At 39.7% G+C, this 19,118-nt stretch overlaps 1 protein-coding gene across 1 annotated transcript in view; it reads right to left on the bottom strand.

The window, feature by feature from the left end:
- Positions 1-15,990: 15,990 nt before the first annotated feature.
- Positions 15,991-19,118, bottom strand: part of tox3 (TOX high mobility group box family member 3) — a 39,356-nt gene continuing 36,228 nt past the window's right edge. Inside the window, exons 5-7 of the mRNA XM_056382696.1 lie at positions 18,887-19,117; positions 18,639-18,719; positions 15,991-18,419 (exon numbers count right to left, since the gene is read on the bottom strand). Of these exons, the coding sequence (XP_056238671.1) occupies positions 17,583-18,419; positions 18,639-18,719; positions 18,887-19,117 (1,149 nt within the window). The 3' untranslated portion in view covers positions 15,991-17,582. The remainder of the gene's footprint in view (positions 18,420-18,638; positions 18,720-18,886; position 19,118) is intronic.

Here is a 19,118-nt window from a genome sequence, read left to right as displayed (position 1 = left end):
ATATGACAACTTAAAGAAACAATTATGTAAGGACAGGCTCACAGGTTTTTATTACACATTAGACCCAGATGGACACTTTATCAAATATCATAGTTTTCTCAGCTGTAAATGCCTTATCTGGCAGTTACTATACTGTTAACCCTTAACAGCTCTACTTTTGTGTATAAAAGTATTACATTTTCTAATAACAAAGAATGGTCAGCTAGCGTCCTGCATTTTCCTGTAAGCTACAGTAACCTGTCTTTTCTCCTAAGCTCTGCCATCTCCCTGCAGCAGATGGACAGTGGGCCCACAGAGAGCCAGTGGAGCATACAAGAAGCAGAACTCACCGTACAGTAGAACATGCAGCAGAGAGAAAGAGGAGCAGAGAGGGTTCAGGTTCAGCACATGTTCTGCTATTCTCTGCTCCAGATGTGCAGTCTTGCTCTTTCAGCATTTTATCTAAAGCCTCTCTGTTATAAAAACAGGGCTTTCATTTATTCTCAACACAAAAAAAAAAATGGCTGCTGATCACCACAGTTCAGTTCATAATAGAATCTCAGCTCACAGGACAACTATTCAGGCATTTATTACTGTATTTATGACTGCTCACATGTCTTTTCTTTTTGTCTTTTTCCTGTTAGGATAAGCATTTCGTATAGCTCTTCTGTGTGGTTTTACTATGAAAGACTACCTTTGTGACCTTTAGCTTTCTGGAGTATTGAGCCAGCTTTTGCATGTTGTAACATGTTGACCTGACAGTTCTTTTCCTGCACATGCAAATTTTCATAAAACATTGCTCTGCAGAGGGATGAGCTCAGATTAGATGAATAGAAAGTATGTGAGATGCACTAAGATTAGTTTACTGAATAAGATTAAATAAGATTTAATGAGATAAAGGTACATGACATACATCATTACATGACATAAAATGAGATTAGACCGAATCGAGTGAGGAGGTCACATCATAGATCAGAGGTTACAATATATAACCATTATTTCCTTCTAAATCGCCCATATTCGAACAACTATTCAAATTAGAGTAATTGTATCTTGGATTAATAATCCTTCAGATTTTGGTCCTGGTTAATTTGGCAACACCCACAGTTACTGGTGGCAACATTAATGTTAAAGGGAAACTCCATCCATTTTACACATCAAAGTCTTTTTGTGCCTATGTGCCTTTTGGAAACTCTTCTCCTGTAAAAAAAAAAAAAAAAAAAACGGTCCATAGGTTGTATGTGCAGCAGGTTATTATAACCCATAGTTATGTTTTATAAATAATATAATAATAATAAAATAATTATGACAGGAGCAAAGGGAAAAGTCTGATGAGTGGGTCAAGGAAACACTTCACATGATTATTATTGTAACAATGACAAGCAAGGCTCGGTACGCCTACATGGTCTTTCAGGTTGCTAAGCTGCACAAAATCTGAAATTGCATGACAAAGTGATGTCACTTGAGAGAGTGTCATTTGGGGCTGAAGACTACAAGTCTGAAAATGAAAAAAAAAAAAAAAAATTGCAGGTGTGCAGTAAAAAAGAAGTGATGTTAACAGATCCCTGCAGACCACTCCTCATCTCTGCTTGAGCCAAGCAGTTGGAAGCTACATTAGCAGCTACTAGCGAAACACACTTGAATCTTCGACAGAGCAGTCGGTGTCACGTTGTGTTGTGGATAATGTAGGTGCCAGGTTTTAACAAGAAAGAAGAATGTGTGGAATAAAAACTATATCTATGGTTGTGCTTTTTTTTTAATTGGCCGTCGTGAGTCCAACAGTGTTATAAGAGTGCAATGTAAAATCACTGGAGTACTATTTCAAATAAAAAACATCAGAGTTTTACTACAGTTGTAGTGGAGAATTGTCACCTAATCTACTTTTTCCCTCAGCTCTACAGAGCAACTTAATGTCTTTTAGCTCTATGTTTTGGTTGCCTGCAACTTTGCTCTACTGTGCATCGTGAAGTTGTCAGCTTCTTAAATGTTAACTGCTTAATTGTACCATCCATTTCACCGATGTGGAAGCATCTGCATGTGTTATGCTTCTGCACTCATGTATTCACTTTTTTCCTTTAAATTGTCACAAGGTTTACAACATTAAATTTAATGTTTGAAGCACTTCTGAGCTTTTGCATGGGAGGGTGTGCAGATAACAAAACTATTCAACAAAGGTTATCTAATGCTGTCCCAACATGAAGCATTTTATCAACGTGCCAGGATGTCCTACAGAGCAGTCTGTGAAAATTGTCATCTTGTTTATCTTTGCTAATTGACTGTCACTCTACAGGTCTGCAGAGCTGAGCGTAGCCTTCATCACACTAACCAGATCACAGCAGAAAATTTTTGCAAAGAATCAAATGAGTGATGTAACATGACAACGAAGACATTGCCCACCCTTTGTTTTTCTTGCTGCCCTAGTTTTGTCAGATGGTACCGAGGGAGACTTGAGGTAGCATTGCAGTAATTCAAGCTCTTATCCACATATAAGGAGGGGGAAGAAAAACACTTTCAACTCTGCGGGAACAGCAAACAGATGCTAATGAACATGATGTTCTGGTACAGGCCTCTGGCAACAGGATTAAAACAATTTAAAGAGAAGTAAGGAAGAGAAGATATCTACACGAGCAAGGATGAACACTGAAAATAATGTACTAGTGATGATTCATACTTGGCCTGAGTAGACATACCAACAAAATGATTTTCCTTATTAACTGTTTTCATGAGTAGTGGAGTCATTTTTAATATTGCAATGATCCAATTCAAATGTTATTTTTAGAGTTTATTTCCCATAATTTGAATTGCAGTTTATCGGGCAAAGTATTCCTGCAAGCAGTTATTCTTTTGAGGTCAATCAGTGAATACAATGGAAATTAGAGTCTGGGTTTCAGGTCTATTCAACTTTCGAGCACTCTGTCAATGACCTTTTTGTTCCAGTGAATTCTCACCAAGGACATAATCTAATGGGTTTCAAATGATCACTACATAGTTGTTTATCTGTAGCCTTGAGAGATAAATAGAAAATACTAATTTGTAGCATCATCGTATCAATTAAGGATGTGAAAAAGAACGTCTTATAATCAGTGCATGGCACAAAAGAAAGACTGTTTCTTATTTATCCACCTTATTTACCTCATATGATGTCATGTGTCAGAGTTTGGTCCATTATAAGAGTGAACTGACCATCCCTGCCGCCCTCCCCGGTCCCTGTAACAGGAGAGCCAGGTGTAATTGGTTACTTGACCGGCGTAGTTTATCTGTGGTGGACTGTGATGGATGCAACAGTGAAAGATGAGGCATAAAATTACATACACTGAGACAGGCAGCTACATTTGGTACAAAAGGTTGGAAAATGTCATGAGCTGCGTCTCGGAGTAGCAATAATAGGCAGTAGCATAGCACAAACAGAAGCATGAATAATGTATTTACATGTGCACATTCAGAACCCCCCCACAACCACCCCCACCCGTCCACCCTGTGCACATACACACACACAAAACAAATCACGTCAAATAAATGCTTGATTATAATGTATGAAATGTTTCTGATCAGTCAGCTGAAAAACTAATTTCATTTTCTCATTAGAAGTCTCTGCCTGAGGCTCATTCTCATGTCAGTGTTTATTACTCTGAAAACAGAAAATTAAAATCATGAGCTTGGTCAGAATCAGAGCTGTGAATCACTATTTACGACTGAGAGGGAGCGAGAGAAAGAGGGAGAGAGACAGGAAAAATATTAAAGACTGGACAACAATTGAAGAAATATATCTCATTTTACTGTGGCCGTGGATTTATAGCTTGCATGACCTTTTCTTTCTCCAGAGATTTGTTGCTATGCAGTCGTCCATCATGTTTCTAATTTGGCATAAGGTACAGTAGGTTAGTGAATAGTTTCCATTAGGTAGGTGAATAGATTTTGCCAGGTTAATGAATGAAATGAATGAAATGATAGTATAGTTTGAATTTAGCAATATTTTATGACTGGCTAAATTATTCCTATTTTCTGTTATTAAAGAAAATTGAATGTTATTAAATGTGTTTGTACTTAATCATGACTCATTAAAACACATAGTTTAACTTCAGTCATTGTCAATGCAACCAAACCACCACTGTTTAACTGTAACATATTGTCAGAGGACCAGACACATTGCAGAAAAAAACACATTAAATATCTTTCATAAATCATATTCAAATTACAGACAAGAAGCTGGAAGGGATTTTAAACATATTTAAAAAAATTCAATGCAATTTTTCCAGGAAAAATATAACCAATATGGTCAATGAGTATTCAGTTCACTATATGAGGGATGTACTTAGAGCTGCACTAATCAATATTTTGATATTGACAGTGGATGAAATGATTACATGTAAAGCAGGGGTCTCTAATAGAACCCACAGGGAATTATCACCCGACTCTGCAGTTCCACTCAGCTCTACAGCGTTTTAGCATCTTTTAGCTCAGTGATTTGAGATAGATCCAAATATTTCCTGAATGAAATATAGGAGATGGCGAAAAGACAAAACAGAGCTAAAATGAGAGTGAATATATGCAAGGGGGCTAAAAACACAACTTAAATGCTAATTGTTGGTCTGCTTGATGGGTACATTAGCCAGTGTCTGCTCACACCTTGTTAATGGGTTTATAATATGTCAATGTGTTGTTTACAACTTGTTTTAATGTAAAAATCAATTAATGCAGGTTTATGTTGGTTACTATTCTTAAAAAGTATGTTTTAATATGGAATCAACCACTGTGTAAAGCGGTCACCATTTAAAAAAATGTTATGTGTATTTCTTCATGGATTCAGCAAAGCCACCAAACCTTGGCTGGTATTTTGATCTTTTCCCTTTGGATTTTTAGTATAGCTCAGATTTCCATTTGTGCCAAACACTGTGCCACAGTGGTGAAAACTATTGCAACAGTTACAACATAGACCCACATGTGGAAGGCACATGGTTCCTTCTTGTGTAGCTAATGTGAGGTTTTACTCTTAATCCAAATCTCCAAGTGTGAAATGATTTTGATGTGATTAAACGAAGATCAAACCATATGTTCCTCCCTCGGGGGCTGATTACTCCACACAAAGTATTTGTTTTTCACAAGGTTTAACTGACCTTACACAAGCACGGGTATTGTACGTGTATTTTTTTTTTTAACACTGTCATGACTATTTTATAGTACACAATGAAAATATTTGGCCCCACAATCATTTTTACAGAGAGAAACTGAAAATGATCTAGTTAATCCCTTGTTACTGAATTTAAAAAAGATACAATAACACACTAGAAACATGCTTTTCCTCAGTTTGTTCTGTGGTGATTTAGCCGTGAGTGCTGGTTGTTGGCTGCAGAATTGACATTTATACATAGATCAATTGAATGAACTGCTCCTGAATCAATCGAGTTACAGAAGTTAAAAGAATGATGAGTCTCTTCACTGAGGGATGTGTCTGCAGTGTCCTCCCCAGCATACAGGGCCTACTGGGGGCTGACGTACAATCACTACTGATAGTTCAGTTTCTTTATGCAAACTCAGATAAGTCAGACGCCTTGTTATTATTAATGCACCTTAGGCACAAATTTTTAAACAAAACACTTTCTGCTTTAAGTTGCACAGTGCTTGAGATAACAGTGTAATTATTGCAAAAAATATAAGCTTTAACACTCATGCTGATGAGAGAAAAATCTATTTATATATACTGTATGTGTCTGATATTTAGAAAATGAAACAGAAAATAGAAAAATTCTTCACTTAATCTGATTATAGTGTCTCTACTGTCTTATTATTTTACTGCCTAATAACTTATGTATGTGTTTTGCAGACCTGTCTGCAAAGGCATGCTGGCCAGTCTATTGCCTCTTCATATTTCCTCTATATAGCAGCAAAGTAAAAGTTCTGCTCTGTTGTCTGTGGGGATACATTTCATCTCATTAACTAAAAAACCAGTGGTAAGTGAAATGTACCACAACCACAGGGTGTTTTTACAAATTCCTCAGACATGATCATACAATAGATGCAGAGAGTATTTCACTGAGGCTCAATAAGCCTTGATTTGTTGAGGACTCTTTGTATGAAGGTGCAGTCAGTAAAACCTTGCTATAAACAGACTTTATTCCACATCACAGAAACATGTGTCCTGACCTTTCCACCAAGACCTTTCATTTATTTTCTAATACACTTCCCCTTGTGAGTTACTCTGTTCTCATAGTCATAGTAAAGGTCAAAGCAAGCACTCATGTCTGATGTCTGCCTGCTGAATTAGCTGTGTCACCTTTAATTTCTCCAGAATCAGACCTCACTACTCTGTTGAGTCTCATTTGATTGTACTATGTGTTCAGTATTCATGTTGTATTAGTCATAGTGATTGTGCTGTATATATGAATATGAAAGTATGGGGGCAATAACAAACTAAAATACCTTTATTTTGTATTTTGTATGTCTCCCTGTCTTTTAATATAAAACAAGAATATAATATATAAGAGAAAATTCTCCTGCGTAACTGATGTTTTCTTTTTAAAGAATTAAAAGCTTTAGCTGTGATAAATTAATAAAAGCTTACACATTTTAAGTCATTTAGACATGTATCATTGCAATGAGTCGGCACCAAATACAATGTCTGCATTACTCTGCAAACAGACATGAAAGATCTGCAGAGTGGTGCATCTCTTCTGCAAACCTCATTCATTCAAAACACAGATCTTTAATAACCAGAAAAGAATGAGGGGCTGTGATTATCCATTGATCAACAATGGCATATCAAGCTCATTTGTATTGTTACCAAGTGAAGCTCTGAATTTGGGACATTGTGAAGAAATGACTCCTTTATGCATGTGAACAGCCTCTGAGAGGGGAGGTGGTGGTGGTGGTGGGGGGGGGGCGGAGCCTGTCACAGCCATGTTGATCGATGATGCTGCCTCAGATTATGAACACAGAATTAGCACATTAGGACTTGTATGATAAATAGACCAACCATCAGCAAGTCCCCAAATCACCACAAAGAGCAGCTAGACAAATCGACTGAACCCACAGCTTCAGCTGAATTCAGCTGGCCAGTTTGCATAGAACCTCTAGCTCGGCTCGTCAGGGTTAGCCAACTGTCCACAGCGTCACGTTAGGCAAGAGTATGGAGTATTTTCTTTTTAGAAATCTATCCATTTGAATTGAAGTGGTGTGGATTCACTCACAAGGGGAAAGTAACTTCACAAATTCACAAATCTTTGATGTCTAGTTTTAAGTTTTAAGTTTGACCTCTATATTTGCGCTGTTGACCAATTGCAAACCACCGTGACAGTGCTAACCTTTTATGGAATGGATTCAAAAACGGTGGGAGCTATCATAGCATGTTAGTTGTGTTGCACTGTTCACTTTTATTTAACCCTCTACTGAGGAAAGTCTCATATACAGTTATGTGACAGGAAGCAATGGTGAAAAAACTATTGTCCTGTTAGCAACCGAGCTAACAAGCTCACAAAATGACAGTTATAAAGCAGTTTTCCCTTTGCTGTGAATTTAGCTCAAAGTCCCTGCACAGCCACAGTCCACCAACACAGGTGTGTTCACTTATTTGCCAGATAAGACCTCTCCTCAGGTCTGTCTGGGCATGTGTACAGACGGGTTTCATTGACACCTCTGTGACTCATTTGTTAGTTTTGTTGCACCTGTTAGGTGGGACAACTTAATACCTCATCACTCTTATTTGTATATGTAGTTTCGTGACCTTAGCTTATTTCCATCACTGCTCTGCCCAGCGTCATCCTGAACGTAGGCCTAATCAGTCACAATAATCACAAATACCTGTGTGGGAGTGAAGGGCTCTTTACTTAACAATTTAATTACTGAAGGAGGGAAGAGGGGGAATCATAGTCTAAATTAAATTAAGTGTTCTTTAAAATGAAATAAAATTGGCAGTTATTTCTCTGCAGGGCATCTTCAAAAAAGTTGCCTTGAGTGGCTGAATGTTAAGTGGCAGTTTGATTAAAATTCTTGAGTCACATAATACAAGACCAAAGACTGCTTTTATTACAGTTGAATTTCTAATTGTTAACTGTCTATTAATGTTGGTTCACTCACTCACTGACTACAAATACACTGCAGCAGTGTGTTTTCAATCAGTGAAATAAAAAAAAATAGTAAAATGTCCAATTTACTTTCCCTTTTTGGTTCGTGAAGGACGTGGATTCTATCACAGCATACGGGAGAGATTACCTGGTAACTGCAACGATAACACAGATACAGTTATAAAATATACTTACACATAAAATATATGTGGACACAAACACACATCAACACCAGAACAGCATGCGACCTCCACACTGAACAGTTCTAACCCATCAGTGCTTTGCAGCATATGGACTCAACATTATTATATATATATTATATTAGGATAGCTGAAAGCTTCCAGAAGCTCGGAAACATCTCATTATTTTTTGTGTGCAAAAACTCAAACTTTCATCACATTATTGGTCGAGAAGCAATCTAATCTCTGCAGATTAAGCTATATCACCATGCTAGCAGCAGGGCTCTATGGATGGCAATAACGGTTGGTCCACCACTTTGGTGCAGCCTGACGTATTAAGGATTTCAACAACTCTTGACGTGATTGACATGAATTTTTACATAATCATGGTCCTTAGAGCATGAAGACTTTGGTGATCCCACCATACAGCACTAGGTCAAAACCTCTCTTTGTCCAATACTAAGGAATAATAAGGAACGACACTGTTGTACTTTGTTTGAAGTGCTAATTAGCAAATGGTAGCACGCTAACACATTTAACCAAGATGGTGAACATGGTAAACATTATACCTATCTAAATATTAACATATTAGCATTGTCATTGTGAGTATGTGAGTATGTTGTTAGCCCAAACGACAGCCTCACAGAGCTGCTGCAGTAGCTGCAGAGACTTGTTAAATCTAATATTTTGTAATATTGAATCAAACTGTTTTGATCACTTTTAGTCTGAAAACTGACGACAGTAGATTCGGATCCAGGTGATTTACAACCAAACAGACAAGGCTGCTTTGCACGCTGACCTTCCCTCTCCCTGCCACTGCTCTTCCTTGTTAATGTCATAGCATTTTGCTTGGACCCACATTAACTCTGTGTTACTCTCTAGCTTTTTGTATGAAGCTTTTATATCAGTGAGACAGGTCTGCTTTTTTAAAACCCCTCCATCCTTAAAGTAATCTCACAGAAAGAACAACACTGACACTGTTCTTCACTCTCTTGCCTGCTTAGATTCACAGAAAGTGTCTATATTTTAAATATTTCAGCTGCGTATAGAAAACAAGTGTAAGTCTGAAGTGAAGTGTCTTCAGTATGTATATGTGACTAAATACTGGCACACATAACAAACATTAGAGGCCTTTCAGTGGCCTTTTAGGACTGAGAGGACTGTAGGTGAGAATGTGCTGAGGGTATAAGTGCAGACCCCTGGCACCCAGAGAGACCCCAGCTCTGCTCCTTCCATCCCCTTTAGCTGGCCCCTTCTCTCTCTGCAGGCAACTGAACAAAGAGAGGACCCAAACAATGGATCACTCTGAGAACTGAATGGCTTTGCGGGTCAAGCACTAACCCCCCTCCCTCTTTGACAGAAACACAACCCACACTTGTTCTGCTGAAGAGAGGCTGACCCTCCCGGCTAAGAAATAATGAACGCTGCCTGGGCATTAAACTGATAAAACTACTGGGACTGGAATCAGTTTGGCAGACAAATCACCTCTAATGGCGTGAGGCTGGAGCCTGTCTTCTGTCCTGTCTCTCCCTGCTTCATTACAAGTCTACTTTACACTGTCCAGGCATCCACACAGCCATGTTAAGCTCCACCGCAGAGTCCTTAGCTCAGGACGCTCAGCATCACCTATTCTTACAATTGTTTCATTTTTGTTTTGGTTCGAGATTGCTTGACACGGTGCTGCAGAGAAAAGAGGCCATCATGTGCAGCCAACTGAAAATGTGTTGGAGAGATATTTGTTAGGCAAATCGACTGATCAACCGCCACTGAAGCTTCTGTTTATAAATAAAACTCCACCAATGACATCTCTCACAGCATCAGGGTGTAACCCAGAGTTTTGCATGTTTCATAGTCAAATTGGTTAAAAATATATTTCCAAATCATCTCCAACTCCTTCTTCCTGTAATTCCCTAGCATCTGGAATTTCAGATCTTGTCACTTAGGTTATAGATCAGATCATAGAAACATGAATGTAAACATGAATTTATTTTTCAACTACTCTCCTGTAATTGTCTGAAGCTTCTCGTGCACATTCTTTTGTTTTATGGCTGCGAAAACACACCCAACCATCTGGTGCTGCGAGGTTCAGGAATTATTTTAATGTTATGAATTATGTGAAAATGCAATTAGATCCAGGTCTGTTCATAGTCAGCATAAGGAACGATAAGATAAAACTTAATTATCCCCATGGGAACAATGGCTAAGATCATCATCATTTACTGATCCCTCCCTCCTTTTCTTCTTCCTCCACTTTAACTTTGCTCCCACTCAGGCCGCTGTTTAACTCTTGTATTGTGTATGAGATGCATTTAAGTTCCTGTCAGCATTGTATATGGCTGCCGTGACACTTCTATGTGGCTCAAACGGTGGTTTTACAGCTCGCCGTCTGCATGGGCAGCTGAGGTCTGGAGGCATGCAAGCTGTTCGGTCTTTCACCTTCGCTCGCAGCCCCTCCCCCAGGTCAGCGGCCATACATTAGATCAAGCTAGGCCTCACAGGGTCGAGGACTGGTGCCAATCACTCCACAATGCAGCATAAAGCAGGGGAGGGCGAAAACTATAAACCTCACTGAAGCAAGGACACATGTATTTCTATCCCTTATTCCAGCCCATGTTTGTTTTTATTACTGGCTGTTGGTAATTATTTAATTATTATAATTATCACCTCCGATTTTCTGTGTAATCTGCCCTAATTTACAATTGTTGTCTTGATTGTGGTCTTAATTAACTGTCAGCTGTCAACAGAGTGGAGCAAGCAGCAGATTGTATAGCTGTCAGAGGCAAAAGAGAGGCAACAATTCGAGTAAACACTTTTTCCTTAAATCTCCAGGTTCCAGCTTCTCAATATTGAGTATTTGCCGACTTTCTTAGTCGTCTATGACATGAAACCAGTGGTGGAAAGTACATTTACCTAAACACAGTACATTCTTAACTTGAGTATTTACATTTTAAAGTATATTGCTTACTAATTTATTTCACAGCTACTTCTACATGCGAAACCTCTGATCAGGTCATAAAAGATGGTGCTTTATTTAGTCTTACAATTCTTACAGTAAAACGCTGTGTATATGTTAATACACCGATAATAATAAAACAATGAACCTGCACAAAGATTACCTTTACTTTCAGTGTACACTTTGCTGATAATACTTTGTACTTAATGTTGGAGCATTTCTATATTATGGTATGAACAAATATACTATAAGTAAATGTAGTACTTTGTGGGAAACTGAAAATGTTTTGGGAAAAACATGCAATTTAAATAATTGCTGTAAACTGTAGGACCAAACAATCAATGAAGAAATAAATCCTCAGATTAATCAAAAGTGAGAATAATCATTAGTTACTGTCACCTAACATAATAGGCATTTAATGCCAACAGGTACGTGCAGTATAAAGAATAGTACCTGTATAAAACTCCTCTTCCTGGACGGCCTGTGTGTATAGTACCTGCATGTGCTCAGACAGCAGCCATATACTGTGAGGACTCTACGGCTCATTTGCCTGTGCTCCTGCTCCCTGAGAACTGACTGTGTAAAAGAATCATCCTCAGCTTGAATCTATTATCACCTGATCCTGGACTGTTTCAAGTCTGCCAGGCCCACAGACCGAGTGGCTCATGTTTAACCCTTTCCCCGTCTCTCTGCTGGATGGCATCCCATTTCCTTTACTATTACCAAGAGTAAATGTTTTCCTTCGCCCTCTCCAATGAGTAATTTTTGGTGTCGAACTTGTCTCTAACCTTTTCCTACTCCCTTTTGTTTGGCTTTTGTTTGGCAACAGCTGTTATCATGGATTTCTTTCTTTTTTTTTTTTTTTTGGTCAGCTGTGATTGCTCCGGGCAAAACAGGAGCAGATGGTGTTTTGCTATGCATGAATGGAGCGTTAGAGGAGTTGGATTGAATAGGCCAAGTTTTGAATGGTGTCTACACAGCACCTGCCTCTTGTAGCAGCAGGGACATCCTAGTGGCATGATCTGTCTTGGCTTCGCTGGCATCGTAAGGGATGAAAGAAAGAAACAGAGGGGGAACCTTGTTGGGTACCGTCCATATTTATTGATTTTCCTGCAAGTCGTGGCATAATGTGGTGTACAGTCAGTTTGAGTTAATTGGATGTGACACAGCGTGCACGTGTAATCTATCACTCTAGTCTCCTGGTACACTTTATCAGTTTTGTTGCCATAGAAACATGTTGGCTCTGTAATAGCCTATATTAACAGGCTAAGTAAGTTGCAATAAAAGGCAATTTCAGAGTTGGGATCCTCTGCTGAACACAAAGACTATAAAATACTGATGAAATAAATCGGAAAGTGGCAGTGGAGGGAGAGCAAGCTGCATTTTACATTCTTAAACCAAACAAAGTCCAAATAAAAAGAAACTGCTATCATTGCCATGCAATGCAGGGACATCTGTCAACCTCTGGGGCATAATGATCTGTCACAATAAAGAAAGCTTTCTCAAATCACTGACAGCTTGCTGTGCAATTTTTTTCTTCTTCTTCCAGAGCGACTGTATAACTCATCAGAGAATCAATGCTCCAGATACATTTGCTCTGCTTAATACTGACAATGCACAGCAACACAGCGAGCTAACCATAATAATCTGAAACAAACCAGCTCCTCATACGCTCACTGGTGTTATTGTTATGGTGACAACTGCTTCTAATAAACAGTTTTTCTCTGGGATTTAGATGTTTATTCCATGACCTTTATGGTGTTGACAGCAGGAAAATGGTGGTTTGCTTATCAGTCCTCAGTTTAGTCTGTGCTCAACTGCACAATATATACTCAAACATATATACATATATATACATAAAGCTGTGGTATTAGCATGAGAAATCCTAGCATTTAAATTCTAGATTGCAATTGTCTAATGATCCATGAAGCACTTTTAAAATCACTATAAGGCTGGTATCTCAGACTTATATTATGTATAACATCATTAAATCTAGAGCAGTTTCTTCCATCCCTGAGTGTACTGCAAAATTCAAATCTGGCACCTTAACATTTATGTAACAGCAGATCTCTGTCCATTTCAGTCCTCTACTGATTATGACTACATATACTGTAGTTAGAGGAAAGAGGATTATTCAGTCCTTGACAGCTGCACCACTTCCTCTGAATATATTAAACACATAGTATCCTTGCTGTATATGGTCAAATATATGAGACAGGTCGTATGAGAATTGTTATAGTGAAGTGGTGCACAGACTGACAGAAGTCAGAAGACTGGCAGATCAGACTTACCATAACAACATTCAACAAAGAGGGGGATAAGCCTAATGGCTGAATCAGTGTCACCAAGGCAACATCACTGCACTGAAATCCAAGGATGGAAAATGTGTGAATAAGATGTGTGCATTTGTGAGTTTGCATGTTGTGTGTGTGCATGAAAAGATGGAGAGGGGAAAAGAGATGTACATATGTGACTATTTATGTTTGAACTCATATTTTCTGCAGGATATCAAATTTTTATTTATTGTTGGCATATTTTCCTAATAATGAAAATGAGAACTGCTTGTAATTATTGCTAAATAAAGTGACCAGTCAATGATAAATAGAGAGTTTAACACCCCAATTCAAAGAATAAGATAAGATTATCAGAAAGTCTGTACAAGGGTATCATAATATTTATACTAGTCCCCCTGAATGTACTACTAACTTTGCTCCAAGGCATCGTCTGTGGTGCTCCTTTACTCTGGCAGGTCAAAAGTTCTCTAAACAAACGTTACCATTGGTCAGGGATGTCAACAGTCCAACCAGCCAGCCCCCCCCCCCCCCCCCCCCCCCCCCCCCCCCCAAACAAAGTTCACTATTCATCTCAGAGGTCAATAGTTCTGAAGCTCATCATCCCAGGGTCAAGAATTCCTTAAACGTAGTCAGCCATTTGACTGGAGGCCTACTTCCTCCCTGTAAACAAGGCTTGGTGTTGGACTTATAGGGTCAGCTGTCTGTGCGCTCCCCTAAACCAGGTCTTATCAGCAAAACTGGCCTGTTTTTTTTTTTTTCTTCTCTTTCTTTCTCTTAAGGACACAAAGTTTAGTGTCCGAGCAGAGTGGCAGGTCCTGCATCTGTGACCTGAGTCCAGACTGTGAGATTGGCTGCAGCGTGGGTCTGATGGTCAGATGGTCAGTGTCAGCAGGGCTTTTGTTATGCTCACATTGTATCTGTGCACTGGACGGGAAAACAACAAAAGAGCCAAATAAATCATTAAAATACAGAATCCCCTAGCTTCCACATCTGACTCCTTAGTCATCCTTGGCACAGTGCCGAGCAACTGACCTCGGTGGAGGACAATTAGGTCACCTCATGATTGCATTACTCAAATGACATATTAATGTCATAGCGCCCTTCATGCATTTCATCAGCGTTAGTTAATGATGAGGACAGAAAGAAAGAAGAGCATGGGTGATATTGATTGCTTCATGCGTCTATGATCACATCGCTGTGAAAAAAAAAAAATCTTGCAGATACAACAAAGTCTGCTGCATAAAGCAGGTGAAATTTATTTATTCACCTATTCAAATTAAACCAATCCCCATTATAGAGGGAGCAGTGTATTATCCTTGTAAATGATGTGTGTGTGTGTGTACAGCAATGTTTTGAAAATATCTGTAACCTTTTTATTGCAGAGTCCCATAACTCCAACCCTGGCTGTGAGATATTTGTACACACAGTGACCGCAGTACTGAGGGGTTATGGAATAACAAGGAGCTCCATGCATTATTAATGGGCTCTGCTGTGAATCTGTTCAGAATAATAACAGCGATTTCCCAGAGCCTCATTACTGTGTGTTTTTAAAGCATGTGTTTGGTATCCATGGACACTCGCTCTCACATTCTCCTCTTCTCCCCTTGTATTGAGATTCAGGTCATGCGCAGCACTTGCTGTTTTTAATTTTCATTTCATCATAAGCACTTTAAGACTGTTGCCAGCACTTATTTGCAGTTTTCCTGCAGACCTCTTCACTCGGGCTTCTGACAGGACAGATGCTACAATTAATCAAGGCAGAGAAATGGGCATCGTTTCCATACCGAGCTGAAGAGCCAATCACCGCAGTAGCAGCGACAGGCCTCGGCCCAAATTACAAATGCTTTTCTAAAACTAACTAATTGAAAACAAACCAAAATTTAAAAATTCTATCAAGCTGCTATCACAGAAGCGCAGCAGCAGATTCCCGCTCCTAATTTGTAACTAACATTAACCCATGTATAAAATGTCTCAGCTGCCTGTGGAAAAAAAGAAGGCCCTTCTCTGGGCCAGTGGATTCACAGCCTATTGTGAAGATATGATAATTATTGTTTGCCTGCCTTCCCTCCCCCGCTCACCATATTATTCAAGGGAGCTCAGCAAACCCCTGGGGATGTCTTGGAAATGAAGCGATTTTGAAGGGAGTAAGAAAGAGGCAGAATCCAATGCACTGGTGTGTGAAAAGGGGGACTGTTATTGAGACAAGTACCAGTTACATGCTGACCTTGTCCAGTATCAACACTGTTTTTACACACAGTTACAATGGACTTCCATTCAAATCACTGAGAAACAGCACACACTATAATAATGCCAACATGAATGCTCATATATCCCTGCAAAGTATTTTTTTTCTCTTGTAGAATTACTCCATAGAAAACATACAAATTTATTTTGTACAGCTCGTACAGAGCCGAATGCTTATTTGTCAGTGTATTTATTTTCAATAGCTAACAAGGTGATGTGAAGAAATACCTCATAGAAATTATGGCTAATATAACTTTTGAAATAAACCGATTCCTCCAAATAAATATTTGTGATTGATAGTTTAATTTTGAACAGAGACACAAAGAAATATATAATACTTCATACAAAATTATGGCTACTATCATATTAGTGATGGAATGTCTCTGGATTCGACTTCATGGCCCAGCAAAAACTCAAACATTAAATTACTTCTCCTGTTGTGAGCTGAAAACAACTTTTCTAGAACTCCATACCGATATGCATTTATTCTATAGACAGTTTTCAGAAGCAGTTGGTTTGTAAGCAAAATACAAACAAAATTAATCGCTGCTATTGTAACTCATAAAAAAGTATAAAAGAGCAGAAATGCACTATGTGATATAGCAATCCACAGGTCGTTTAACAATGTTTTAATTAAAGCCTCACATATTAAAACTTTACAACAGGTGATATGAAAAATGTACAACATTTTCTTTTTTTCAGGGACTTCTATACAGCTGGCAAAAATACCTCCGATGCCTTTTCAGTTGGCTTTGGCAGTGCAACAAACTGGCTCTGCTAGTTTTCTTTTTTTTCCTTTTTTAAAACAATGACGGTATCAAGGAGCAGAGTAAAAATACATCAATCCCCAAACCATCTTCCTTGATCCGGAAATTTGTATTTACCATAAAATATCCCCTTTGTTACACAAGATAAAAACATAATTTAATTGTTAAACATCTGAAGTAAAAACAAATAGATTAAAGAGGAATTTTTTTGGAGGGGGTTGGGGGTGCCAGTTACACGCTTTTGGGCAAATCACCTGGAGGGCAGATTACTGGATAAAGGAGGTCTCATCTCTCCCCACTCTACAAAACCTGTACAGCAGATTACAGCTACAGTTTGATGATGTGATGACATAAATGATTTATGGCAGTCTCTGTCTCAGTCTGTTCAGTCATTCATTCAGAGATCTGCATCCCAAGACCTTGTATTTTCAGTTCCCCTTATTCTGCATTTGTAACATGGTTTAAATGTGGTCAAATATCACTGGGCCTCCAATATGTGATGATTTGATCAATAATTTCCTCCATGCCACTGTTGAACAGTTACATCTGCGAGAATGATTGGTGAAAGAGAAAGGTTGGACTTAAGAAAGTCTTGTTATATACTGTCCAGTGTGGGAACAAAGACTGATGTGCGGGTTACTGGTTTCCAGCAAGGACCCTGTGAGTCATTCAGTCCAGGCAAGAGCTGATAAAAATCCTTTTGTTAAAACGCATTTAAAATGTCCTTTCGCTGGGGTGAACTGACAACTCTGGCCTCATAAATAAAGCTTTATTGTTAAATAAAACAGTGAAAGACACATGTCTTTCAACATATTGTGTGCCCAGTCAGTTTAAATTGACAACTGAAAGACCTCACAAACAAACAAATAAACAATCACTGGGCGCTCACCCTAACAGGCTTCTGTCATAGCTCAGCCTATTTTATCGACAAAAGCCCAGCTAACATGTTTACCTCCTGTACACGTGTGTGCATATCCGTCTATAACAATGGACAAGTTCTTTGTATAACATTCTAAATCTTACACACTTCTTAAGTGCAACTTAGAAAAGCAACGTGGAATGATGCTTTTATTTTATTCCCGTTCTTTGAGATAGGATTTCCATTTGGCTCAGTAAATGCTGACCTGGGACAGGACCTGGGCGTGGGCCTGGATTTGGGAGGGGTGTGGTTGCTGCTGTGGGGCTGGCTGGGGGCTGCCGAGTGATGCAGAGCCTCCCACTGAATGGGGTGTACCAGGAGAGTGCTGGGGTGGGGAACACTGGGACTGGTGCTGCTGCTGCTGTTGTTGCTGCTGGAGATGTTGAATCTGCTGCTGATGCAGCTGATGCTGCAACTGCATGTGCTGCATCTGCATGTGCTGTTGCTGCTGCTGCTGTTGCTGCTGCTGCTGTTGCTGCTGCTGCTGCTGCTGCTGCTGCTGCTGCATGTGGTGCTGCTGCAGCTGTTGCTGGAGGTGATGTTGGAAATGCTGATGCTGCATCTGTTGCTGGATCTGCTGGTGATGCATCTGCTGCTGCTGCATCTGATGGTGCTGGAGGTGCTGCTGCATCTGCTGCTGCTGTTGCTGCTGCTGGAGCTGCTGCATTGCGTGCTGCTGCACCGGTTGCATGGGTGGGCTCATCTGAGACACCGCTGTGGATTGGGCACCTGCCACCATGGCTCCACCGGCACCCATCTGGCCAAGCAGCTGCGGGGGCATCCCGGAGGACATGTTCTGATGGGAAACTGTGACGGAGGTCACAATCTGACTGCCTCCTAGTCTCATCTGAAGAGGTTTCGGGGCAATGGCCCGGGGTAGGGCTTGTTGGAGGGCCTGGGATGCCGAGGACATGGAGGGGTGCTGGTTGAGGGGTGAAGGCAGCACCAGGCCTGGGGAGAGGCTGGTTGAGGCCAGGGTCTGCTGCACTGAGCGGATAGTCTGGGCCTCAGCTGATTCTGCTGCAGCCTGGATGGAGAAAAAATATCAGAAGTTATCTACAAAGCCACGGCTTTAGTATACTGTACATCTTCTACACCTCAAATTGCTTCAGTTCTTTCTGTCATTACAAAAGAGCTTTCTACAAATTCACAGTGCATAGTATATTACAAAGAATTCTGAGAAATTTAATTCACGATACTGTCAAATTCACACTTTTTTCAGGTGAAAGAAGAGACGGTTTCTCACCTTGGAAACCAGGCTAGCACGGTATGCAGCAAGGGCTTTTAAATATTCTTTCTTGGCAGCTTCTGTTTTGCTTTTGTAAACCTGTCATGACACAAAGGTATGCGTGAATGGACAAGTAAAGGTTCTTTTTAACTAACAAAAACATTAACAACAAACACCATATATACTCCACATATATGTAAATACATATTTGTTTTCCACCTGAAATGATAACAATGCCACATGATATATTTGAATGGTTGTCGTACCTGCTTCTGCTCCTCTCCCAGACCATCCCACATGGAGGCCACAATCTTGGACACTTCTCCAAAGGTAGCGTTGGGATTCTGACCCTTGATGGCGGCCTGGGTGTCTCTGAAGAACAGGGCATAAGCTGACACTGGCTTCTGAGGCTCATTGGGATCCTTCTTCTTCTTCTTCTTAGGAGTCTTGGGCTTCTTTGTGGGATCTATGGGGGCTGGTCGCTTTTCTCCAATCACC

Source organism: Seriola aureovittata, chromosome 1 (genome assembly GCF_021018895.1).
Source record: "Seriola aureovittata isolate HTS-2021-v1 ecotype China chromosome 1, ASM2101889v1, whole genome shotgun sequence".
Taxonomy (NCBI): domain Eukaryota; kingdom Metazoa; phylum Chordata; class Actinopteri; order Carangiformes; family Carangidae; genus Seriola; species Seriola aureovittata.
Note: the sequence above shows the minus strand (reverse complement) of the source record. Positions and strands in the feature narration are given on the sequence as shown.